This window comes from Rousettus aegyptiacus, unplaced genomic scaffold, assembly GCF_014176215.1.
Source record: "Rousettus aegyptiacus isolate mRouAeg1 unplaced genomic scaffold, mRouAeg1.p scaffold_m13_p_6, whole genome shotgun sequence".
Taxonomy (NCBI): domain Eukaryota; kingdom Metazoa; phylum Chordata; class Mammalia; order Chiroptera; family Pteropodidae; genus Rousettus; species Rousettus aegyptiacus.
The window spans coordinates 97,526,859-97,552,604 of record NW_023416309.1 but is presented as its reverse complement, the minus strand read 5'-3'; the positions used below and the strand labels follow the sequence as shown (position 1 = coordinate 97,552,604).

General features: G+C 37.9%; 1 protein-coding gene, 1 non-coding gene and 2 pseudogenes across 3 annotated transcripts; 1 reads left to right on the top strand and 3 right to left on the bottom strand.

Annotated features, from left to right (window-relative positions):
* The first annotated feature begins 1,689 nt into the window (after positions 1-1,689).
* Positions 1,690-25,746, top strand: MED1 (mediator complex subunit 1). Of its 2 annotated transcripts, XM_016164628.2 has the most exons (18): positions 1,700-1,830; positions 1,885-1,920; positions 3,863-3,969; positions 6,612-6,690; positions 8,250-8,304; positions 8,409-8,541; positions 9,241-9,269; positions 11,232-11,303; positions 11,831-11,905; positions 12,413-12,486; positions 12,839-12,928; positions 13,662-13,773; positions 14,277-14,401; positions 14,634-14,752; positions 15,562-15,763; positions 17,632-17,727; positions 17,846-17,951; positions 19,314-25,746. In XM_016164628.2, exons 2-18 carry the CDS (start codon positions 1,896-1,898, stop codon positions 22,543-22,545), a joined length of 4,731 nt encoding a protein of 1,576 aa, XP_016020114.2. In that variant the 5' UTR covers positions 1,700-1,830; positions 1,885-1,895; the 3' UTR covers positions 22,546-25,746. The 2 variants fall into 2 exon arrangements, with proteins under 2 accessions (XP_016020113.2, XP_016020114.2); XM_016164627.2 differs by having other exon boundaries at positions 1,690-1,920.
* On the bottom strand, positions 6,784-6,902 carry LOC118604505. The gene has a single exon (XR_004951775.1). It is a non-coding gene; the product is annotated as a 5S ribosomal RNA (ribosomal RNA).
* On the bottom strand, positions 7,099-7,217 carry LOC118604133 (annotated as a pseudogene).
* On the bottom strand, positions 16,508-16,626 carry LOC118604580 (annotated as a pseudogene).

The following is a 25,746-nucleotide window of genomic DNA, read 5'->3' as shown; positions in this document are numbered from 1 at the left end:
GTTTGTTGATTTTCTGAAATTCAAATTTACATGAATGTTCTGTATTTTATCTGGGAATCTTATCAATTTATCCCAGCAATATACACTGAATCTCTGACTTGTGTCAGGAGCTGGGCTAAGCAATGTCACTGGGTAGCAGTGAAAGAAACAGACCAGTGCAGCCCCCCTGGAGTTGGCAGTCTAGCAAGGAAGACGGGCATTGAATAAATCATTATGAACTTAATTTCGATAAGTGAAAGTGTTATTAAAGAGATAATGTAATATAGGACCTGATTAAATCAAAGGTTAGCGAAGGCTTGCTTTTCTAGTCTAGAGGAAGAGACATTTAAATTGAAATTTGAATATCAGAGGGCCTTAGTGAGCTGAAGGGAGGGGACAGAGGAAGGCCTCCTAGGGGTTAAAAAGGCCTATTCAAGGACCTAGGGATAAAAAGGAGTGCAGGGATCTTCTGCACGCAAAAGAAGGCCAGCTGGAGATTGGCAATGGGAAAATATCTGGGTCTAGCAAGGTTTGCAGGCCCAGTAGAAGATTTGCCTAACTAGGCCCAGGGACAATGCTAGAGAGCGGGGTCTCAAAACTGAGGTGCAGTTCCTGTCCCAAGAAACTCATTGTGCAGCAAGCAACTCAAAGGAATAAGGATAAAAGGGACAAGAAGTAAATTTGAATTCTACTTTCAAGAAGCATAGTTATAGATAACTTTGTGGCTATAAACAAGTTCCCAGACATTTTCAAAGATTTGTTCTTACTAAATTTATGCTGCTGTGCCTGCTCACCTGACCTGTAGTTATCTGCTGGAATCACTTTGAAAGTTTGAGTAGCATTTTTGAAATGTGGGGAAAAGTCTGAGATGTGAGAGCCAATGGAAATCTATTGCTTAATATCCTTGCCACAAACTAGGTAAAAAAAAATCCAGCTTTCCATCAGTTACTTTTAAAGATGTTTATGGAAAAAAACATTAAAATAAAAGTAGCCTTAACTCTGTTAAGAACTTTCACCCAGTGCTACCTAGCACTGTTGTTATTTTAGCCTGGTTCTTCAGTTCCAGTGGCCACGAGCTACTCAGCATTATTCCAATTTTTTTTGTGAGGATTTACTGGTACAAGAGATATGACTACACATTCTTTGTGACTTGTAGAGTATGAGCTAAACTGCTTTTCACTGATTACAAAAAAGGAACCCAAACATAATAGCATCTTATGTTCTGAGTGCTGAAACCAAGTTTACCTTAATCTAAAATCTCCCAGATCTTCAAATATGAAATTACTCAAGAAATACTTCTGAAATTAAAAAGAACGGAAAACGGAATTAAGTGTACTGGTCTGGTGTGGAAGGTCATGTTACAAAGAGCCAATTTTTTTTTTATGACATAATTATTTTACCTAGTATCTACAGAAAGCGTATAGTCCTAATGTCAGTATTCTTCGAAAAGTTAGTTTTTCAGTAAAAAGAGCTAAGGATTTTAATTTGCGAACTACTTAAATACCAAAACGAAATGCCAGGTTCATAAGGCAAACTGGTCGCTACCAGCTGGCAAGCACCGTATCTAAAGGTGGAGTCAGACAACCCAAAACTAAAGAAAAGCTGGATTGGAAGATTCTCGCGAGAAGCACCGCGTTAACCATTTTCCGCGATAATTTGTGGCCCAGCCCTTCTCCTCCCTCTCGCAGGATCACGGTTAATCTCGCGATCTTTGGGAAGTTCCGTTGGGGAAAATGGCGGCGGCCGCGAGCACCCTTCTCTTCTTGCCGCCAGGGACCTCAGACTGAGCCTTCCCGGGAAGAGTGGGGACTGCTGGTGCCCCGCGTCCCGGGAGCCCAAGCCAACTTGGTTCCGTCGTGAACGGTGGGGAAGGGCTTATCCTCTTGTGTAGGACTCAGGCCTTCCCCACCGTCAGGATGAAGGCTCAGGGGGAAACCGAGGGTGAGTGACTGAAGGGGAGAGCAGGGGGCGGGACACAGCTGGGGGGAGCCAATCTGTGAGAAGAGGTGGGGGTCCGATGCCTCTGCGGGAACCACCCTCCCGAGGGCCCAGAGTCTAGGAGGCGGGATCTGTGTGGAGTTTCAGATTGTGACTATTTCTTCCCTGTGATCAAGAGCTCCGACTTTGGGGTGATCAGAGTTCTCAACTTATGTGAAGGTTTCCTGCTTAGCTAGGGCAATCAGTTGTGCCTAGGGATTTTTATCCTAAAGTTATGGGAGACCAGGCTAGTGAATCAAAAACTTGCTTACACCTCGTTTCTGAAGAGACGTCTGAATAATGACATAACAATTGTACAGAACCGTGTGTCAGAGTACTGGAGGATGTTTTGGCGTGACTGAAATGATTAGGTCCTTATATTAAAAGCCAGCAGTTCCCTGGAACGTCAATCACAGTGTTCAAATCTTGTGCTGTGTTGAATTTTATCCTTTTAGTGCCTGGACTAACTCAGAACTGCTGAAAAACAACTTTTCTATGGAACCTTAGATTCTCTAAAGGTCTGCACTACAGTTTAAATGCTTCCTTAGCATTTTGGACGTAGTTCTGTTAATACAGCTCGCTATGTTATTTATTCATCTTCCCCACTTTACTCTGAGCTTTGTAGATCAGGAACCTTGCCTTACTCATTGTATAGTCCCTGGCACATAAATAGTTGCTCAAAAAACGTTCGATGTGAGTATTTTTATAAAGATGTTTATCAGGCTTCTCAAGGAAGGAGGGGTGTATTTTGAAGGAGAGGAAGAAGAAAGGTTTGCTTCTTGGGTACACAGGAATGACAGATGTAAAATGGAAGCTCAGTGAGGCAGGAATTTTGTCTAGTTTGCTCACTGCTGTATCCCCAGCACGTAAAATTGTGCTTAAATAAAAAGGTCGTGAAAGTGAGCATTGCCAGAACTATAAACTGGCTAAAATAGCTCAAAATCCACTTTTCAAGAAGATGAGGACATTGGAGGAAGGAGTTTGAATCTTATTTAGAAGATGTCACTGCCTCAACTTATTGCTGACATTCTATACACCTTTCAATGACACCTTTTCTGTAATATCTATGTAACTAATTAACTTTTACTCCTTTGAATTTCAATTAGAAATGTGTCTGTTTTTAAGATTATATCTCATTTTGCTTTGTGTAATGGTTATTTCCACATTAACTTATCCATATTCTTTCACAGATGTTATTGCAGGCATATTGTGTGTATTTGCATTGCCAGTGGTATCTAGCACAGGTCCTTGCTTGTTCTAAGCAGTATAAGAATTAGAGGAGGGTTTAAGGGCATAGGGGGTTCATTCACACACTTAGTCTAGCAGCCAGTCTGTTCTACCTGTTATTTTGCTGGAAACTCATCATTTAGACATTTACATCTTCCCTGTCCGTATAGTTTTAGTTTGAATTCAAATAGGAGAAATCTGAATGATGAAGGCTGTTTTTTTGATAATACTTGTAAGTTGATCTTTTAAAATTATGTAAAAAAAAAAATTAAGGAAATCTATATCTTCACATTGAAAACCAACTAACCATACTAAGGGCATACATTGTCAAATGTATGCTCTACGTATATCATGCAAGAAATTTCATGCGTGACATGAAATTACTTTGTCACTAAATTGTAGTCTTAGTCTTGAATCATTAGAGATGGTTCTTTTTCAGTTCTCATTAAAAGTTTGGATGGAAAGCAGTCCTGTTCTATGGTATTCATTAGATAAACCCATAATTTGTGTGTTGTCTTTTCATTAAAAATAAATTCTTTGTATGTTTTGAAATAAATGATATTGAAAAATATTTTAACTGAGTTCTTACCAGGATAATGTGTGGGGGTTTCATTTGCAAGACAAATTGGAAGGTCTCGAAAGAAGAATTTCTAATGATGTCTTCTGATTTATATCGTAGAGTCGGAAAAGCTGAGTAAGATGAGTTCTCTCTTGGAACGGCTTCATGCAAAATTTAACCAAAATAGACCTTGGAGTGAAACCATTAAGCTTGTGCGTCAAGTCATGGTGAGGATTGTGGTGTGTGCTTAGACAATTATTTAATAAGCTAAGTGCTCTGACATTTTTTCAAACTAGTTATAGTGTGTCTTCAGTTTTATCATAAAGTTTATAGCCACCATGTACTCAGGTGTTTTAAGAATTTACCTAAGAAGGAAATATAGTTATAAAATTGTGTAAATTGTGAGTTTTAGTACACTGGGATACTTTAGGCAAAGATGCAATGAAATACACCAATAAGAGACACACATGATAGACTGGTAAAGAGACATTTATTTTTCACTTCCTGTTAAGCTCCTTGATACTAATGTGATAGTACTTTTATTGTACCTATACTAGGAGTAGAGTTTACAATTAATTTTTAGGTAGTTTTACCTGTTCATTCTGTCAACCTCTTTCTCTACAGTACTACTTCACCTCCTGAGTCATTCACCAGTATGGTGAGCCCTTAGTTAAGTGGAAGACAAGGGGTTGGGGGTAGGAGCATGGCTGGATGTTAAAAGTTCATCCATATGATTCTAGCAGTAGTCGAGTGATATAGGAAAACTTTACTTATTTGAGTTTACCTGGGCAATGGTTATGTGGGTGTATTTACTTTATGATAATTCATGGATCCCTTTACTTAAGATTTGCATACTTTTCTGTATATATGTTATACTTCAATGAAAGTACCCCAAGTGTTACTTTAGGTCGAGAGTAAGTTCAGCTTCATAGAAATATCAGTGTTTAAAATGATCACATCAGTATAACATTAGCGAAAGAACTGAATTTGCTGTCAAAATATCTGTATTGTAGGCCTGACGACAATGCTTACTACTTACATGACCTTGGACAAATTATTTAATATCTCCAAGTTTCAGTTTTCTCATCTGGAAAGTAGAGACACACAGTATCAGTTTGCTTTTTCACATACATTAAGTCCTTCCTTAAAGTTGATAGGTTCTTGGAAACTGCAACTTTAAGCAAAATGACATATAATGAAACCAATATTACCACAGGCTACTGATACATACAAGAGTTAAGGTCCTATGGCATGGGTCTGGTCACAAAAACATCACCAAACTTCGAAGTAAAGACCCAAAACACTTCTGATATTAAACAGTGAAATAAATCTGAGTTCTTCATATATTTAAGAAATAACAATAAAAACAAGGAAGATGATTATTTTTCAATTTGCTTATCCCCAGTTCAGGGTCTTCACACACACACTCATACTCACTTATACTGGGACAATTTAGACATGCAGATAACCTAACATGCATATCTTTGGGACATGGGAGAAAAATGGAGTACACAGAGAAAACCCACATAGACATGGGAAGAATGTGCAAACTCCACATAGTGGCCTTAGCCTGGTATCAAATTTTGTTTTCTTATCAGTGTTATAATGAGATGAAGTTATTTGAGGACCTACAGTAGTTCTGTTATAAGGATCAAGTCAGATAATAGGTATCAAAGTTTTGTGTTGTGTTAAAAGATTTCTGTAACTGTAAATTCTACAAATGTGTGTGTATCTTCTGGCTCAGGATTGTGTACACAAAAGATATTTTAAAAAGTCAAATAAATAATAGTTTTTCTAGTCTGGGGATTCTGAGATTGTCATTTTTATACCACAAGACAGTCATATTCTAATATGAAATATGTTCTATAAATGATAGTCATTAGAGAGATATCATGAGATATTTTCAGGTGGCTACTAATTCCCTTTCTTGAGGTACCAGCGTCTTAGTCACCATAATTTTCATTGTCTACTCACCTTTGCAGATTCAAAAACCTAATTTTATTGGTATATGAAGACTGAAGAATTTTTAACAATTGACATACAAAATCTCAGTAGATGAACATATAAATCACAGTGCCATTTTATTAATTTACAACAGAGGGTTTATCTTTCCAGTTATCAAAATATTGGTATCCATTGTCCAGAGCACTGTCCCCTGTCTAATCTAGGTATAAAGGAAGCCAGATTATTAATCAGGTGTTTGTTTCATGAAGGTGGAATTAGAGCAAAGAGAGATGGATTTAGGGCATGGAAAAGCCTGAAAAACTATTCTGTATTATAAAACTGTTTACATTTGGGGGCTGGAATGCTGTGCAGAGAAAAACTCCTTCCCTGGATAGAGTTAGAAAAATTATGCCAAAATTTTTGCTCTTTGGGCATCCCTTTTCTGGGCCACATAGTTTTAGAGTCAGTCTAGTTAGACTATGGTCTGGTTGTATTTCTTAGATTACATACAGATCATCTGGTTTGAAAATATGAGTTGCCAAATCTTGTGAGTCTCCATATTTAACTGAGTAAATCTTAGGATATAGTTACTTATACAGGAGGCTGATCTCATTTATTACATTTTGATTCTTCCTAATTTTTCCCTGAAGGTTATATTCTTTTAGATTTGGAAATACATTTTCTGCCTTCATGTATATGGATGTATCCATGTACTATATGAACTACTTTTCCTCTTCAGGCTTGATGGACAGAGTAACCGTTACGAGTCTATAGACTATCTCAAGTATACAGAGGATATAGAGTATATAGACTATAACATATAGTTTATAGACTATTCTGAAATATTACTATTAGGATGACGTATACGTACATCTGAAACACTGTTGGCTTAATTTTTACCTCAAATGTTTTCCCATTAATATAGGAGAAAAGGGTTGTGATGAGTTCTGGAGGGCACCAACATTTGGTCAGCTGTTTGGAAACATTGCAGAAAGCTCTTAAAGGTTTGTAAACATCTTTGAAATATGCTGATTTCTTAAAACACCCAGTTTAAGACTTTAATACTTACATGAGATAGGTTAACTTCTTTTTTTTTGCGCTTACAGCACCTGGTCTTCTTAGGTGGTCTCCCATCCAAGTACTAACCAGGCCCAACCCTGCTTAGCTTCTGAGATCAGATGGGATCAGGCTTGTTCAGGGTGGCATGGCCATAGGAGATGGGTCAACTTTCTATGCTAGCTGTTGCTCTTGCTTCACTATGTAATTGAGAGGAGTTCTTACCTGAACTTTTGAAACATTTTATTTACTTATTTATTATTATTATTTTAAATTTTTTAGGGAAGGCAACCCTTTGTTGATCTCACAGATTGCAAGGACCTTGTCAGCTTACAATCACTTATTTTTATTTTTTACCCCTATAGCAGCCGGTCTTCCTAGGTGGTCTCCCATCCAAGTACTGACCAGGCCCAACCCTGCTTAGCTTCTGAGATCAGACAGGATTGGGCTCGTTCAGGGTAGCATGGCCATAGACTATATTTTTTTTGGCCTATTTTGAAGGCTGGTAGAGATGCAAAAGAATTGATGAAGGGTAACTGTTAAGATAGCAGAGGAAAGTTTTTTTTTTATCTTTACCTTTCTTTTAATTAAATTCTCAATAAAAAGATGGACATTTTAATGCTAAAAGATTTTTACTGTATTTATGGACAATGTTTTCAGGAAAGCAGACATAAAATACAAATCATAAGCTTGATTATTCATGCTTATAATTACCTCTTCTATTTTGGGGGGAAAATGAAAGTAAAAACAGATTTTACTCTGATCCACCACAAACGAACCTGATTCTGCTGAATATAGTTTTGTTTCTAATTGTGGTAAAATATACATAACAAAATTTACCATTTTAACCATTTTTAAATACACAGTTCAGTGGTATTAAGTACATTCACATTATTGTGCAACCATCATCACCATCTACAGAACTTTTTTGTCTTTTGAAATTGAAACTCTGTACTCATGAAACAGTTAACTTCCCATTTCCCCCTCCAACTCCTGGCAACCACTATTCTACTTTCTGTCTCTAAGAATTTGACTACTAGAGATATCTCATAGAAGTGGAATCATACAGTATTTGTCCTTTTATGACTAGCTTATTTCACTCAGCATAATGTGTATGTGTATGACATTTTGTTTATTCGTCCATCAATGGACACTTGGGTTGTTTCCACCTTTTGGCTATGGTGAATAATGCCACTGTGAACATTGAGTACTTAGCAGAAACTGTGTCTTTAAGTTAAAGATAACTGTCCCAAATGAATAATGAAAAAAGAGTGGAAAAAGGTCCAGTAATTTTTTCAAATAGATTTTTTTTTGACCCTTATTACTGCCTAGGCTACAGCTAAGTCTTAAAGATGAACTTTGTGCAAATTATAAGTATTCGAACTCTTAAATGTGTTTATGGCTTTCAAAGGACAGATATACTCCACAGGATGTTTCTATCTTTGAAGAATACAATTTAAGTTATATGGAGCATCCTTTGTGATTTACTTTTTTCATCCTTTCATAGTAACATCTTTACCAGCAATGACTGACCGTTTGGAATCTATAGCAAGACAGAATGGGTAAGTAGTCTATCTGTGAGCAGAAATGTATAACTTAGTGTTGACTTTGGGTAGCTTTATTTATGTGTCTTCTATTAATTTTTGTTTTGATTTGTTCCTGCTAGACTGGGCTCTCATCTCAGTGCCAGTGGCACTGAATGTTACATCACGTCAGATATGTTCTATGTGGAAGTGCAGTTAGATCCTGCAGGACAGCTTTGTGATGTAAAAGTGGCTCACCATGGGGAGAATCCTGTGGTATGTGTTATCGATATTTCACTGGACTCTGTGGGGTTTACTTAGGGACATTAATTTTGAAATGAATGTTGGGGTTTGAAAAAGCTTGGGTGTAGGTTTTTTCATGAGCCACTATAGAGGTGATGTGATGGGCTACAACATCAATAGCTATAGAATGGAATTTAAAATAACATGGGTCCATCTCTGACATCATCCAAAGGCTTTGACAAGTGGAAACAACAGAGGAACCCTTCCCATTCAACAAACATGAGCTGAAATTGAACAATAGGTGCTGGAGATACAGAGATAAATAACTCAAAATTCCTTTCATCAAAGAACTTATAACTAAAAGGGACAGAAAATCTTGTAGATAGCTGATTATCTCTGAAAAACCCTGTGAAAGAAAATAAATGTAAACTGTGTGTAACCAGACAGTTAGATATGGTTTCCGAGGATAGCATTAAAGAGAGGTCCTGTTATTTTAAGCTACCGAAAGTTGATTCCTTTATAAACTATTTCATATATTTTGATCTTTCCCACTCCAAACCCATAGTTTACCAAATAGGAAGAAGATGCTTTTTGATATCTTAATATATGGACTGTCTATAGTTTCAGTGTTTTTGTTAAAAAGCATGTGCTGTTAATAAAAGAGAAAAATTCTTAATGTCTTTTAAAGTCTTAAAGTAGTTGAAAGTTTTAACATAATTTCTTTAATTTCAGAGCTGTCCAGAGCTTGTACAGCAGCTAAGGTAAGCAAATGACATTTATATTCACTGATAATGTCAGGCAATGCTGTTCTTTATAGCTAGGATTTGAGGCTGAATGGGTAAGATACTTTCCTGAGGAGCAAATTTATTTTCTTGGGTCAGGATTCTTCATAGTCTGTACTTACTCACTTTCAGAATTGACTTAGCTTAATTTCTTACCCTACCCAGTCTAATGGTTTCTTAACTTTGGCAGTATCGATAATTTGGATTGGAAATTCTTTGTTCTGGGGGCTGCCCTGTGCATTGTAGGATGTTTAACAGCATTCCTGTTCTCTTCCCACCAGTTGCCAGTAGTATCTCCTGAGTTGTGACAATCAAAAATATATCTAGATATTGTCAAATGTCTCCTGGAGGGTAAAATCACTCCTGGTTGAGAACTCTGATATAGCCTTTAGAATTTTGTGTGGAACAAAAATAAATAGAACCTAATTATTGAATTAGAGAAGGCTTGAGAAAATTGAATCTATACCACAACAAAGACTTTTTCACTTTAATTTTGAGAAAAATTGTTTTACATATTTAAGGTATATGTGTGCTAAACTCCCATCATAGTAAAGCACTAGGCTTGAAGGATCTCTTCTAGTAGTTGATGGCTTTTTCTACTGGCTTATCTTTTCCCTTTGAATTGAGTAGAAATTTCCATGCTTAAATTTAAACCAAGATTTAACTTTCTGGGAATTTGAGAAAGTCATTACATCAATTTTATGTTGTAAAGGTAGTGAAATTCTCAGATACCACATGGAGATGTCTTAGAAAGGAGGGTCATATTGAGGAACTAAGTATTACACTCAGCTTTCTCAAAAATTAGTTTAATGTACTTACATAGCTTAATGCAACAATTTGAATCAACTTTAAGAAATTGTAATGCAACATAAAAAATAATCTTTTTATTTCTTTGAATCGGTAAGTCTAGCAAAGCAGTATTACCACCTTTGTCTGGGAAGGTAGACATTGACTTTCAGTCTTTCAAGTCAATATTTCTGGTTCTAATCTGGAGTAGGAGACTGCATGAACTTATGAACTAATGGTTCTAAAGTTATTTGAGAGCATGTTTGGGAATGGGAACCTCAGAAAGAATGTTAGCCTTTATACCTGATATTTTTAGTCACTTTGTATAGATAGTAATTTTAAGGTAAGGAATATATTTTGCTGCTGATCTTGTTTCTTTTTACTGTATTCATGGCACTTACAGCAATAAGTGTTCACTGAATGCTCAGTAATTGACTGACCAAGTATCTGACATTGTCAGGACAATTTAGTTTTCAAGAGACTTTTTTTTTTCAAAGTTTGCAAAAAGATATGGAGAGTTAGAATTGTTGAGTTGTGTTAGATTCCACAGAAGTCCATTTGACTAAGAATCCAAGGCTAAATACTGTGTTCTCAGAAGACAGAGGTCATGGTAGTATTGTTTTTTTTTTTTTTTCCCTTGGGTAGATCTAGTCATAGGAACATTTTCGAATATGTGGTTTGTCTCCACAGGATCCGTCCCTTTTTCTCCATGTCTCCCATCTCTCTCTCTCCTAGTGTTCATTTTCCATCTCTGCTCTTATTTTGCCATGTACCCACAAGTGTTCCATCTTCTCTATTTACTTGATTTCCTCTGCAAGTTTTTTTTCCCCCTCAAGACATCTGGTCCTCTCAGTTAAGAGGGAAAGTGATTTATTTAAGCCAAGTCTCATTAACTTCGGAGTGAACGAGTATATAAATTACCAGGTCTTTTTGACTATATATTGCTTATTTAACACCATCTCCAAAAAATGGGCAGAGAAAGGAAAATATTTCATTTTTCTTTTGCTACTTTTGATTGGTTCTAGATAACTTTGGCTAGGGGAAAAAGAGTAAACCAAATTATTAAAATTAGTTTTATATAACTATGATTTTTGACATTTTGCTGTTACGATTGAGTAGTAATTATATGTTTTATTCTCTCCTTTGTACTTGTAGGGAAAAAAATTTTGATGAATTTTCTAAGCACCTTAAGGGTCTTGTTAATCTTTATAACCTTCCAGGGGACAAGTAAGTGTTTATATTTTTTGCTTCTGTTGGAAAAATCAGTATAAACCTATAAACCATTTTGTGTTTAGATATTTGCCAAGTCTTCTGCCCTATCTCATTTGTGATTTCTACTCATGCTGACGATCTATAGCTCAGCTTCCAACTCTGTCTTTTAAAGGTATTTTAAATAAACAATATCTTCCTTAATGGATGATAATGCTAAAATAAATTGTAATCCTTGAAATATCTTCAACATATTGATTTCTGGGCTGAAATAAATTAGTTGTTGTGGAACTGGATTGTTGTTTTTACTTTTATGCTACCTGGGATTCCTTTAACCTGCTTGGCTCTTTTAAAAAGAGATAAAAATTAGCTTTGATAGATCATTATGAATTTTTTAACATTTTAAAGGGTTTTTTTAAATAGATATTTTAGTTGCCTCCAATATAGACTTGTAGTCTAGGCTTTCTGTATCAATGTTTGTGTGTTTGTGTGTAGTTGTCTGTATTTTAACTATTTAACTCTTGTTCTCTTCATCTACTCTCTAGCAAACTGAAGACTAAAATGTACTTGGCTCTCCAGTCCTTAGAACAGGACCTATCTAAAATGGCAGTTATGTATTGGTAAGACTGGCTAAAGTCAATTTTATAATACCCTTCTGGGTACCTTGTTCTTAAAAGTTTTTCATGGATGGAGTTACCAGGGTCCTATTTTATATATCTATATTACAGGCGTATATTATTATCTCTCTATATTTTACCTGTGTTATACATCTTGTCTATCTTCTTTCACTTTCAAATGATGATTGCATTCCATTTTCTGCATGACAATATCCCTAAGTTGTTGGTTGATATTCCTATAGGTTTTATCTGAAGACTTATCAAACCTGGCCTCCCATCTTATAAATAATCTAGTTGTTATTCATGTTCACTGTAATAGATACTTGTGTATACTTGGAAATAATCCCTTCACTTTGAAGGTGAAATACAGTTGTTACATGCCTAGTTATAGGACAGAGTTGTTATAATAGTATTTATAAGTCTTTTAAGAGCTGAACTAATTTTAATATTATGCATGAACACTTTTAGGGCTTAAACATTAGCAGCAAACATAGATTATTTGTCTTGCAGGAAAGCAACCAATGCTGGTCCCTTGGATAAGATTCTTCATGGAAGTGTTGGCTATCTCACTCCAAGAAGTGGAGGTATGTAATCCTATTTTGTTTATTTAGAAAAATACCTAATTTTTATTGAGGAGTCATTACTTACAAATTTCACCTTGGGTGTATAAGCAGAGGGAGAATATTACCAGTCATTTTTGTTCTTAATGATTTCGAAGGTGTTAACACCTTCCTTCCCTAAATTTTATTTTTTAATTGTGAAGTAAATTGTTGCCACTGAAATCAATACTTATGCTTCTGTCATATTTCATAAGTTGCTTCGGAGCAAGAGTCTTTATATCTGTGAAACAATTTTTTTGTATATAGAAATGAGAATGTTTTTACTTATTTGTAATTTACCCAATAAAGAAGTAGTGATAAGATTTATGTTTCACAGGTCATTTGATGAACTTGAAGTACTATGCCTCTCCTTCTGACCTGCTGGATGATAAGACTACATCTCCCATCATTTTGCATGAGAATAATGGTAAGACTTTGACTGTAAAGCAACTGAAGGTTTTGTTCATTGTTGAAGAAATATTTGTAAAAATTTGAATGCCTGGGTGTGCCTGTACTTTCTGGTTTGCTACTCCCTAATAAGTGTGCCCTCCCTACCAAAGTTTGCATCTGATAAACTCACATATACACACATATATGCATACATATATACATAGGTATATATACACATACATAATACTAAAAGCTTAATAAGTGCTTTTGAATAGTAAATGAGTAAACGAAGATATAAACCACCTGACTTGACTTAATCTTTAGTCATTATTCTAGGTGAAGAAATTAGCCAACTTACTAAAGAATTAGATGATGGATATTATTTTCTGTTTGCACTGTAATACACTAAAACAAAATGAGAAATGGCCTACTATTTCATTCGGTCCCCTTGAAACATTAATCATTCACTATCCTATAATCATAATTCTATTTAAATGCCTTTTGAAGTTGGAGAAAATAAGTAAATATATCAATAATGAATAAAATTTTTCTTCCTTGGACTTCATTAGTTTTATTTACTGACAGAAATATTGTTGGTTAGAAAGGTAATTTTCAGCAATTCTAAATTATATAGGTATTATAATATCCGACAAAATAGGGCTAACCAATTATACAGAAGTTAGCCTGTTTTGTTTGGTTTGTTTTTAATGTTAAGATCCTTATAATTTGTGTCACTTTGGATAATACTCTTTTTTCTTTGCTATTCCCAGTTCCTCGTTCTTTGGGCATGAATGCATCAGTGACAATTGAAGGAACGTCTGCTATGTATAAACTCCCAATTGCACCATTAATTATGGGGTCACATCCAGTTGACAACAAATGGTAAGTTAAATATAATTCTAGGGTAGCAAAGTCCATTTTTTCAACTTCAACCCCAGTATGAAACAAGTATCACTTTGACTTGGCTCTTTGTCACTTGATTTTCTAGATACTGGCTTTTTGTTTTATCCATTTTCTTTTTTTCGATGTATATTTTGACGTTCCTCTGAAGTCTGCTCATAGAACATTCTCTATCCTGAGAGAGAAAGAACTGTGCTAATTTTCTGATTTAATGGTTGTTCCATTTTGTTCTTGTGGGACTTAATGTTGATTTGGAATTATGTTGGAGTAATAACTAGATAACATGCATCAGGATGTTTGATTAAATATTTTAGGGTTAACAAATAGGATAATTTGGAATCGAGGGAAGAGAGTTCAAAGAGTGAGTTTTGATAGCCTTGTGAGTATGTGTTTATATGAAACAGACTTGTCTAAGAATGGGTGTTTAGATTTTTCATTTTCATATCAAATCAAAAATTCAAACTTGCCCCTTTTTTTGTTTGAAGGACTCCTTCCTTCTCCTCAATCACCAGTGCCAACAGTGTTGATCTTCCTGCCTGTTTCTTCTTGAAATTTCCCCAACCAATCCCAGTATCTAGAGCATTTGTTCAGAAACTTCAGAACTGTACAGGTGAGTTTTAAGCATCAGGAGCCAGTACTTATTAAAAATGTGAAAAGCAAACTTCAAATTCAGATTATCTCAGACCTCTTTTAGTCTTGCAGGCCTTAAAAAAAATATTGATGGATATAGATGTCATATTGCTTTGTACTAGGTACTTTTTGAATAAATGGACAAATGAAGTAGCAGCATGAAGGGAGAACTTTTGATTTTGTGATCATTATATTGATCCTTGTTTTTCCAGGAATTCCATTGTTTGAAACTCAACCAACTTATGTACCCCTCTATGAACTGATCACTCAGTTTGAGCTGTCAAAGGATCCTGACCCCGTACCTTTGAATCACAACATGCGATTTTATGCTGTAAGTAAGTCCTCATGGACTGTTGTAAGTTATTTGGACCCAAGATCAGAATCTTCCTTTATAGGATTACTGAAGTCAGATAACATTCTTTTGGATTGCTGGATCATATCCTAATTTCCTCAATCAGGCAGGAAATGATAGAAATCTCTAAAACATACTTGAAAGAGAGCATGAGCTTCTGAGTCAGGAAACAATGTACATTACATTGTTGAAATTTCAGATGAAAGTCTCTTAATGGTATTCTGAACTTTTATAAGCTTATATGTTAAACATCCTTGTGTTTAATTTTTTTCAAGTGCCATGTGCTTAGAATCTGGAATGTTTCTTCAGGTACATAACAGAAGAAAGTGCTGGAAAGGATAAGTTAAGGAAGATTCCAAAATCTTATCTTTACTTAAATGTATTTGAATGTTTGATGATATTCTAAAGTAGTAGTTTCCAAATTCTGGCTGCATTATAATTATATAGGTTGTTTTATTAAAAATAACAGATTTTACACTTATAGTTCAGGAACCTCTTTTGTACAGATATCTGAGGTAATATTTATGTTGGCTAGGTTAGGAAACCACTAGCAAAATATCTACCAAAAAAAGGGTCTTTTCAGCCAAGTGAGTAATTGGTATTTATAATATCTGCTGACCAAATAATTCACAGTGGAGTTTTATTATTCACCAGGAAATTGCTGCTGAGTTTTGAGGAGTAGGTTTTTTGTTTTCTGTTTTTTGTTTTCCTTTTTTCAAAGGATGGTTTTGTGGTTAGAGTACAGTGGGTGAGTAAATAGCATTTCTTGCCTTTGTTCTTTTGTCCAGGCTCTTCCAGGCCAGCAGCACTGCTATTTCCTCAACAAGGATGCTCCCCTTCCAGATGGCAGAAGTCTACAGGGAACTCTTGTTAGCAAAATCACCTTTCAGCACCCTGGCCGGGTTCCTCTTATCCTAAATCTGATCAGACACCAAGTGGCCTATAACACCCTCATTGGAAGTTGTGTCAAAAGAACTATTCTGAAAGAAGGTACTGCCTTTCCTTTGATGTACTTATTGGTAAATGGAAACATTACTCTAGTACAGCGGTCCCAAATCCCCAGGCCGTGGACCAGTACGTCTGTGGCCTGTTAGGAACTGGGCACACAGCAGGAGATTAGTGGTAGTCCAGTGAGCGAAACTGTATTTGCATCTGCTCCCCAGCACTAGCATCACCACCTCAGCTATACCTCAGATCATCAGGCATTAGATTCTCATAGGAACACTGGCTCTGGTGCGAAAAAAGTTGAGGACTACTGATCTAGTGGTTCTCTAATTTGATGGCCCATCATATTACCTGTGGAGCTTTTAAAAGTACAGATATTTGTTTCCACACCCAAATGAACTGAATTAGAACCTCAGTAGGAGGAACTGGGAATCTAGTTTAAGTTCCACAAATAAATTGATGGAACCAATCTATTAATTGGCATTTCGAAACCACTGTTTGTTTTGTTTTTGCAGTGGATGTACTTTTTTCTGCATATAGTGATATAATTGGGTACCTAAGGGCCTGAACCTTGCAGCAAAATATAAAGTAGGACTTGGGATGCTGTAGGAAGAGAGGATTTCTTTTTTTCTTTTTTTTTTTTCATTACATTTGGTATACAATATTGAAGATTTCTTTTTTTATTATTAATTTTTTTTATTTTTTAGGCGAGGCAACCTTTGGTCAACCTCACAGATTGCAAGGACCTTTGTTAGCTTACAATCCCTTATTTTTTAATTTTAATTTTTACACCTACAGCACCTGGTCTTCCTGGGTGGTCTCCCATCCAAGTACTAACCAGGTCTGATCCTGCTTAGCTTCCGAGATCAGACAGGATTGGGCTTGTTCAGGGTAGCATGGCCGTAGATGAGAGGATTTCTTGATATTCAAATTTTAGGTTAAGACAGTGCTTCTCAACTTTTAGTCCTAAGTATATTTTTTCCCCCCAGTCTTTGGAGAAATAATCATGAAGTTTAAAAAGTGGTGAGACTTGTGCTCTTTTGTTTTTCTCCCAGGTTTCTGGAATGCTGATGTTTTTCAAACAGTTTGCTATTAGATGCCTTGATGTGAATTTTGGCTGCTCTAGTTAACCATAGTTAATTTTTAATTTTATTTGTAAAGCACTTCAGTGATATGTATCAGTGCAAATGATAAACAGGAACAAATAGGGAAGGTAAATCAGGAGATAACTTTAATGGTAATAAGAACTGCTTCAGAAATGAGAACTTTTAGAGTTGGAGTAATGACACAGCATACACAAGTGTGCTTATGGTTCTTCTATTTCATGTATTTGAATCCTAGGAAAATTCATCAAATAGCTTCATGGCAGCCAAGAAAACTTTTGATTCTTATCTCTGGGCTGCCAGCATGTTTGACTTAGGAACCTATGATGACAGATATATATGTATTTGGCATAAATATATCATTTTATATTGTAGCCCCTACATCCCTGGTTGCCAGATTATGGGCTACACAGCTGACAGCTGTAAACACTGATACGAAGCAGGGTTTATGACACTGGTTTTGGATATCTGCTTATCAAACAGAGTGAGAAACTCCTCTTGGCCACATTTATATTCAGAATTCACTTTTAAGGCAGGGTGTTTATAACTGTCAAGGTCCTTAACAACTTAGGAATTAAATGCCTTCATTTTAGAAAATTGAAATTAAGTTACTTGTGTTGGAAAATTTATAACAAAGTGGCAGATTTCTTCTATTACCTGTGGATGACATAGTAGATTTTGTATGTAAAAAATGTGTGGGATTTAGTTTCCAAGGGAAAGAATTTCATTCTTTATACTTAAGGATTATTATTTACTTTTCTCAAGTCTTATATTTGGTTAATTATTTATGATGTTTTTTTGGTCTTTTAGATTCCCCTGGGCTTCTCCAATTTGAAGTGTGTCCCCTCTCAGAGTCCCGTTTCAGCGTATCTTTTCAGCACCCTGTGAATGACTCCCTGGTGTGTGGTGAGTTGTATGGGTGGCTAGCACCTCTCTCAGGGTAGCAGTTTGGTTCCTTTATCTCCTTTTGAGAAGTTAGAAGCTGAATTTATCTCAAATACCACTTATATATTTTGTCTTTCAGTGGTAATGGATGTGCAGGACTCAACACATGTGAGCTGCAAACTCTACAAGGGGCTGTCAGATGCACTCATCTGCACAGATGACTTCATTGCCAAAGTTGTTCAAAGGTAGCACTGGCCCTTTTCCATCAGAGTCCCAGTCAGAGGTGTATAAGGAATATTGTTTTCAGTATTAGAGTGAATTGGAAATTTGGGTGGAAAACATTTAGTTACTACTTTAAATTCTCCCTTTCTGCTTTTGGATTCAAAGCAATATAAGCCTTGGTTTCTTTAAAATATCATTATGAGAGTATTAGAAAGTAAGGTAGGTAACTTCAGGCCTGACATTAGGGTTTTTTAAAGAAGAACAGCGCTGAAATAAGATGCAGATCTTTTTTAACTTACCTGGTCACTTTTTTTGTTTTTATGTCTACAGTCTTCCTAGGCAGTCTCCCATCCAAGTACTAACCAAGCCCGACCCTCCTTAGCTTCCGAGATCAGACATCAGGCTTGTTCAGGGTGGCATGGCTGTAGACCATGGACCGTGGCTCCACTGGGGTGTGAACCCAGGACCTTTTGCGTGTAAAGCGGATGTGCTAACCGCTACACTATGGAACCATGTCCAGCTAGTCACTTTTTAACATATGTGACATGTCAATGGCAGTATGTGGAAAGCTGCTTAAGCCCGTTAGCTTCTCAGAAACAATATGTAATTTTGTGATTTTTTTGAATGGGTACTAGTGGCCTGTTTTGTAAATAAATTTAGTTGGAGCACAGCCATATCAATTTATTTACATATTGTGTGTGGCAGCTTTTGAACTAAGATGGCAGAATAGTTGGACAGAAACTATACCGTCTTAAAAAACCTAAACTATTACTAACTAGCCCTTTAAGAAAGGTTGCTGACATGTTCTAGAGCAAAATGTTTTCAAACATATTTATAAATATATCTGCAAGTTAAAAAGTGGTTTGCTTTAAAATAAACGATTTCATACAGGCAGTAGCACTTTTCACATATAGTTTTGGGGTGATCTAAGCTGTTAAGGTTTAGAACTTGATGGATCAAGAGATTTTTCTAGTGGTTTATGAATTGAGATATGTCATCTATCCCATTAATTACATGCGAAGCTCTAAAAGGAGGGCATTTTTTATACTGAGTTCATTATTACCAGCTTTCTTTTAGTTCTTTAAGTTATCTAAGTATTTGGACTCTTGTTTATGGTTAGTTTGTTTCGGGTGGTGCTTCAAAAGAGGTTAATGATTGCCTACTAGTCCAGATTCTTCTTATAATGAATTTACCTAAAATTCTGGCATTTCATAGATCTGTTCCTGCATTTGGGGTTATTTGCCTTACCTGAAAACTGCTTACTACATAAAAACCTCTGATGGCATGTCTATACCTCAGGCAAAATTAAAGCTTTTCCCTAATGAAAAACTGGTTTTATTTTGCTAGTGCAATGTTAACTTTGTTTTCTCTATCTTATCTTACAGATGTATGTCCATCCCTGTGACGATGAGGGCTATTCGGAGGAAAGCCGAAACCATTCAGGCCGACACCCCAGCACTGTCCCTCATTGCAGAGACAGTTGAAGACATGGTGAAAAAGAACCTGCCCCCGGCTAGCAGCCCAGGGTATGGCATGACCACAGGCAACAACCCAATGAGTGGTACCACTACACCAACCAACACCTTTCCGGGGGGTCCCATTACCACCTTGTTTAATATGAGCATGAGCATCAAAGATCGGCATGAGTCGGTGGGCCATGGGGAGGACTTCAGCAAGGTGTCTCAGAACCCAATTCTTACCAGTTTGTTGCAAATCACAGGGAACGGGGGGTCTACCATTGGCTCGAGTCCGACCCCTCCTCATCACACGCCGCCACCTGTTTCTTCGATGGCCGGCAACACCAAGAACCACCCGATGCTCATGAACCTTCTTAAAGATAATCCTGCCCAGGATTTCTCAACCCTTTATGGATGCAGCCCTTTAGAAAGGCAGAACTCCTCTTCCGGCTCACCCCGGATGGAAATGTGCTCGGGAAGTAACAAGACAAAGAAGAAGAAGTCATCGAGATTACTACCTGACAAACCCAAGCACCAGACTGAAGATGACTTTCAGAGAGAGCTATTTTCAATGGATGTTGACTCACAGAACCCTATCTTTGATGTCAACATGACAGCTGACACACTGGATACGCCACATATCACTCCAGCTCCAAGCCAGTGTAGCACTCCCCCAACAACTTACCCACAACCAGTACCTCACCCCCAACCCAGTATTCAAAGGATGGTCCGACTATCCAGTTCAGACAGCATTGGCCAAGATGTAACTGATATCCTTTCAGACATTGCAGAAGAAGCCTCTAAGCTTCCCAGCACTAATGACGATTGCCCACCCATTGGCACCCCTGTTCGAGATTCTTCAAGCTCTGGGCATTCTCAGAGTACCCTCTTTGACCCTGATGTCTTTCAAACCAATAATACTGAAAATCCATACACTGATCCAGCTGACCTTATTGCAGATGCTGCAGGAAGCCCTAGTAGTGACTCTCCTACCAATCATTTTTTTCCTGATGGAGTAGATTTCAATCCTGATCTGTTGAACAGCCAGAGCCAAAGTGGTTTTGGAGAAGAATATTTTGATGAAAGCAGCCAAAGTGGAGATAATGATGATTTCAAAGGATTTGCATCTCAGGCACTAAATACTTTGGGGGTGCCAATGCTTGGAAGTGATAATGGGGAGACTAAATTTAAAAACAATAGCCAAGCAGACACAGTTGACTTCAGTATTATAGCAGTGGCTGGTAAGGCTTTGGGTTCTGCAGATCTTATGGAGCATCACAGTGGTAGCCAGAGTCCTTTATTGACCACTGGGGACTTAGGGAAAGACAAGACTCAAAAGAGAGTAAAGGAAGGCAATGGCACCAGTAATAGTAGTTTGTCAGGGCCAGGATTAGATAGCAAACCAGTGAAGCGCAGTCGAACCCCTTCTAATGATGGCAAAAGCAAAGATAAGGCTCCAAAGCGGAAGAAGGCAGACACTGAGGGAAAATCTCCATCTCATAGTTCTTCTAACCGACCTTTCACCCCACCTACCAGTACAGGTGGATCCAAGTCTCCAGGCAGTTCAGGAAGATCTCAGACTCCCCCAGGTGTTGCAACACCACCCATTCCCAAAATCACTATTCAGATTCCTAAGGGAACTGTGATGGTGGGCAAACCCTCTTCTCACAGTCAGTATACCAGCAGTGGTTCTGTGTCTTCCTCAGGCAGTAAAAGCCACCATAGCCATTCTTCTTCCTCATCCTCCGCTTCCAACTCAGGCAAGATGAAAAGCAGTAAATCAGAAGGTTCATCAAGTTCCAAGTTAAGTAGCAGTATATATTCTAACCAAGGGTCTTCTGGATCTAGCCAATCCAAAAATTCATCCCAGTCTGGGGGGAAACCAGGCTCCTCTCCCATTACTAAGCATGGACTGAGCAGTGGCTCCAGCAGCACCAAGATGAAACCTCAAGGGAAGCCATCATCACTTATGAATCCTTCTTTAAGTAAACCAAACATATCCCCTTCTCACTCTAGGCCACCTGGAGGCTCTGATAAGCTTGCCTCTCCAATGAAGCCTGTTCCTGGGACTCCCCCATCCTCTAAAGCCAAGTCCCCTATCAGTTCAGGTTCTGGTGGTTCTCATATATCTGGAACTAGTTCAAGCACTGGCATGAAGTCATCTTCAGGGTTAGGATCCTCAGGCTCATTGTCTCAGAAAACTCCCCCATCGTCTAATTCTTGTACAGCATCTTCCTCTTCCTTTTCTTCAAGTGGCTCTTCCATGTCATCCTCTCAAAACCAGCATGGGAGTTCCAAAGGGAAATCTCCCAGCAGAAATAAGAAGCCGTCCTTAACAGCTGTCATAGATAAACTGAAGCATGGGGTTGTCACTAGTGGCCCTGGAGGTGAAGACCCAATGGACGGCCAGATGGGAGTGAGCACAAATTCTAGCCATCCTATGTCCTCCAAACACATGTCAGGAGGAGAGTTCCAGGGCAAGCGTGAGAAAAGTGATAAAGACAAATCAAAGGTTTCCACCTCTGGGGGTTCAGTGGATTCATCTAAGAAGACTTCAGAGTCAAAAAATGTGGGGAGCACGGGTGTGGCAAAAATTATCATCAGCAAGCATGATGGGGGATCCCCCAGCATTAAAGCCAAAGTGACTTTGCAGAAACCTGGGGAAAGTAGTGGAGAAGGGCTTAGGCCTCAGATGGCCTCTTCCAAAAACTATGGCTCTCCACTCATCAGTGGTTCCACTCCAAAGCATGAGCGTGGCTCTCCTAGCCATAGTAAGTCACCAGCATATACCCCCCAGAATCTGGACAGTGAAAGTGAGTCAGGCTCCTCCATAGCAGAGAAATCTTACCAGAACAGTCCCTGCTCAGATGATGGCATCCGACCACTTCCAGAATACAGCACAGAGAAGCATAAGAAGCACAAAAAAGAAAAGAAGAAAGTAAAAGACAAAGATCGGGACCGGGACAAAGACCGAGACAAGAAAAAATCTCATAGCATCAAGCCAGAGAGTTGGTCTAAATCACCCATCTCTTCAGATCAGTCCTTGTCTATGACAAGTAACACAATCTTATCTACAGACAGGCCCTCAAGGCTCAGCCCTGATTTTATGATTGGGGAGGAAGATGATGATCTTATGGATGTAGCCCTGATTGGCAATTAGGAACCTTACTTTTTAAGATAAAAAACATGGCCAGAGAAAAACTAATAAGTTCATAGGCAAACCATCATAAGGGGTGAGTTGGACAGGTCTGATTTTGTTTAAGAATGTTAAAGGGCATGTCCTTGACACTGAGCTGAGTGAATTTAGACAGGCATAGCTAGACCCTACTAAAGAGACCATAGGGTTTGTTTCTGGTTACCAAGAATCACTTGTTCCTTTGCCAGGAAAAAAAAAAATTAAAATACTTGCTTATGAAAGGGAGGGGGTGGGGGGACACAGGGTGAGGGAAGGGTGGGAAACAGTTTTGTGGGAAATATTCATATATATTTTTTCTCCCTTTTTCCATTTTTAGGCCATGTTTTAATCTCATTTTAGTGCATGTATTTGAAGGGCTGGGCAGAAAGTGAAAAAGCAATACATTCCTTGATGCATTTGCATGAAGGTTGTTCACCTTTGGGTAGTTGTCCATTTGAGGCGTGGGCAAATGAAGGACTTTGGTCATTTTGGACACTTAAGTAATGCTTGGTGTCTGTTTCTTAGGAGTGTTTGGGGGAGGGAAGATAATTTTAGCTATTTATTTGTAATATTTTAACCCTTTCTCTGTTTTTATACAGTATTTCTTTCTAATTATAAGAGGTTCATGGTTCAAAGTGATGGGAGGTAAAAGAGCAAGGCTTATTTGGTTGTAGAGAGCTTGTAGCTTGTGCTGGTACTGTAGCATCAAGCCCAAGCAGATTAGTCAGAGCCCACCTTTGGAGTTAAGGAGAAAAACCCAAATGGTATTTTTATTTTAGGAGGTTTTTCATAGGGTTCAGATGTTATATGACTATTAGGAGTTACCTCCCTGTAGAGGTATTGATTTATATAGTCTCTTTTACCTTAAAAAAAAAAAAAAAAGCTGGACTGGCTTTTTGGGATGTAAAAATGTTTTCAGATGCAGTAAGGTTTAATGTGGGACAGCCTCCCTGACCCAGTGGCATGAAAACCATTACAGAATTAATAGTTCTCCTATTTCCGCAATGTGCCAAAAGTCCACACCCCAGCATTTTGTTTGTAGGAGAACTGATGCCATCCCTGAGAGCTGGGCTCCTTTTTCTTCACAAGGAGACCAGGCTTGAATCACTCATGCTCCCTTAGATAAAACTAAAAAATTTGCAGCCATAGTTCACTTAAAACAATTTCAAGCTCACTTGAAGTAATAGGGGCCTGGAATACTAGGTGGGCATGAAGATAAACCCTTGCTACTATGTAGCAACACAATTGGACCTTTTTGGAGGAATAGGTCTGAGTCTGGATTCTGGGGGACATTAATAAGAAGCCCTTCTCATAAATGTAAAAATCCAGGACACCATTTGAGTGCAACACAAGTTTTCAGTATTTGGAGGGTCCTCTCAAAATTCTGCGGCCTTACTTTGATTTTGACACCTGCACTGTGCCATTCCTGATGATTCCGTTCAGGATCTGTATCAGCAGGATGGGGCATGGTCCCCAGCACAACTCTTCTGGATTTAAAAAAAAAAAAAAAAAAAAAGCCAGGTGATTCGTGTGTGTGAGAGAGTGTGTGTGTGTGTGTGTGTGTGTGTGTGAGAGAGAGAGAGAGAGAGAGAGAGAGAGAGAAATTGAGTGACTTCATTGGATATTAAAGATTTCAATATTCAGCTCTTTCTGCAGGTTGGAGTTAGCATAGAGTTGGAAAATCAGCTTTGGCTTTCTTTCCTGACTCTCTCTGATTTCCTCTAGTGTTCTCCCTTTTCTGGTCATCAGCTCTCAACAACTCTGCCACTTTTGTGTCCCAAGGTATAAGAAGTAGGAAACGAAACATTGCAAAGTGGAGCAAGAAAAGTTATCGGTTACCGTATCAGAGTCAAATGTCTTGGGTGACACTAAGGAGGACATGGGCAAGGTGATACCAGAGTGCTTTATCTTGTGATGATGATACAGTAACAGCCTCTCAGACATACAACCAGGTTGGATTTCTCACAAGTTTCTCACCTAGTTTTGAATCCTATCCCACTGGTTTCTGCAGGAAAAAAAAGTTACATGGTTTTTGTTTGTTCTGGGTGGGGAAAATTTCATGGGGAATGTACTGCATAGTATCAGGGGCTCAGCTCCCCCAAGTAGAGCCAACAAATATCAAAATGAGTAAACTGGGAAGCTTTTTCTCTCTTTCTGTCTTCATCCCAGATCAAAGGATCCCGAGTTAGGATCTGGATGAAGGATAAGCCCCTGAATTGTCGATGGGCACACCCCACACATTGACCCAGCAACTGAACTTGCTTAACAGGGAGCCGGGGCTAAACTGCTTCACCCTGCCTGAGAACCAGGGAGCACTGCATTTCTCCACAGGGTGGAGGAGAAGAGGCAGAATTAACCAAGCCTGGGACACCTCCCTCCTGTCTAGGTGTACTCATTCTCCTGTTTCAAAAGACGGCAAGGAAATGAAGTCAACTTCTACCTGTCTTCTGCTGCTGGTGTCTTATGTATTCTTTGTTTGACCTGATTCCTCTTCTGTCTTTTGGCTTCCTGTTAGGGGTACTTGGTCAAAACCTGCTCTGATGTACATGAAGGTTTCAGGTTCCAAAAATCAATGTATTTCAAAACAAGTGTTTTAGAGGGAGAAAAATGAAGCAGGATGTAACTGCCAAAACCAGGCTTGAGGTTGGTGACTCTTGGAATGATTTTAGAGCCTAGGTCTAAAAGTTTAGTACAGTAAAAATGAATTCTCAGAAGAATAAGAAAAAAAAAAAAAACTTCAGGGCACCAGTGAGTTATACAGTATCCAGTCAAGTCACTTAAAGCAGATGCCAGTATAGGAAACATTCACAGTCCCTGGGCAATCTCATTTAAAAATTTTTTTTGGTGAGGGGGCGCGCTTTTCAATGCTCCTACCCGCCTTATTTCTATCCTTGAGTTGTTTTTGAGGGGTAGGAATTATTTAACATCTCAGATGCTAGGTTGGAAACATGCTCAGCTGTAAAAGCTGGGCTTTAAGTTTAGAGTTTTAAAAATGTACATCAGGAGCAGCCGGGGAGGGTCTTTTCTAAAATCTTTCAAATTTGATTTTCTCTGCGTATGGCCGTTCTGTAAATACTTTGGGGTTTTTCATTTTTTTGAAAGTAGACAAAATGTGGGATTTTCCCCCCAAAACATTACAAAAGAACCTGTTTATTTACATGCAAATAAATTTCTGATAAAAAGCAA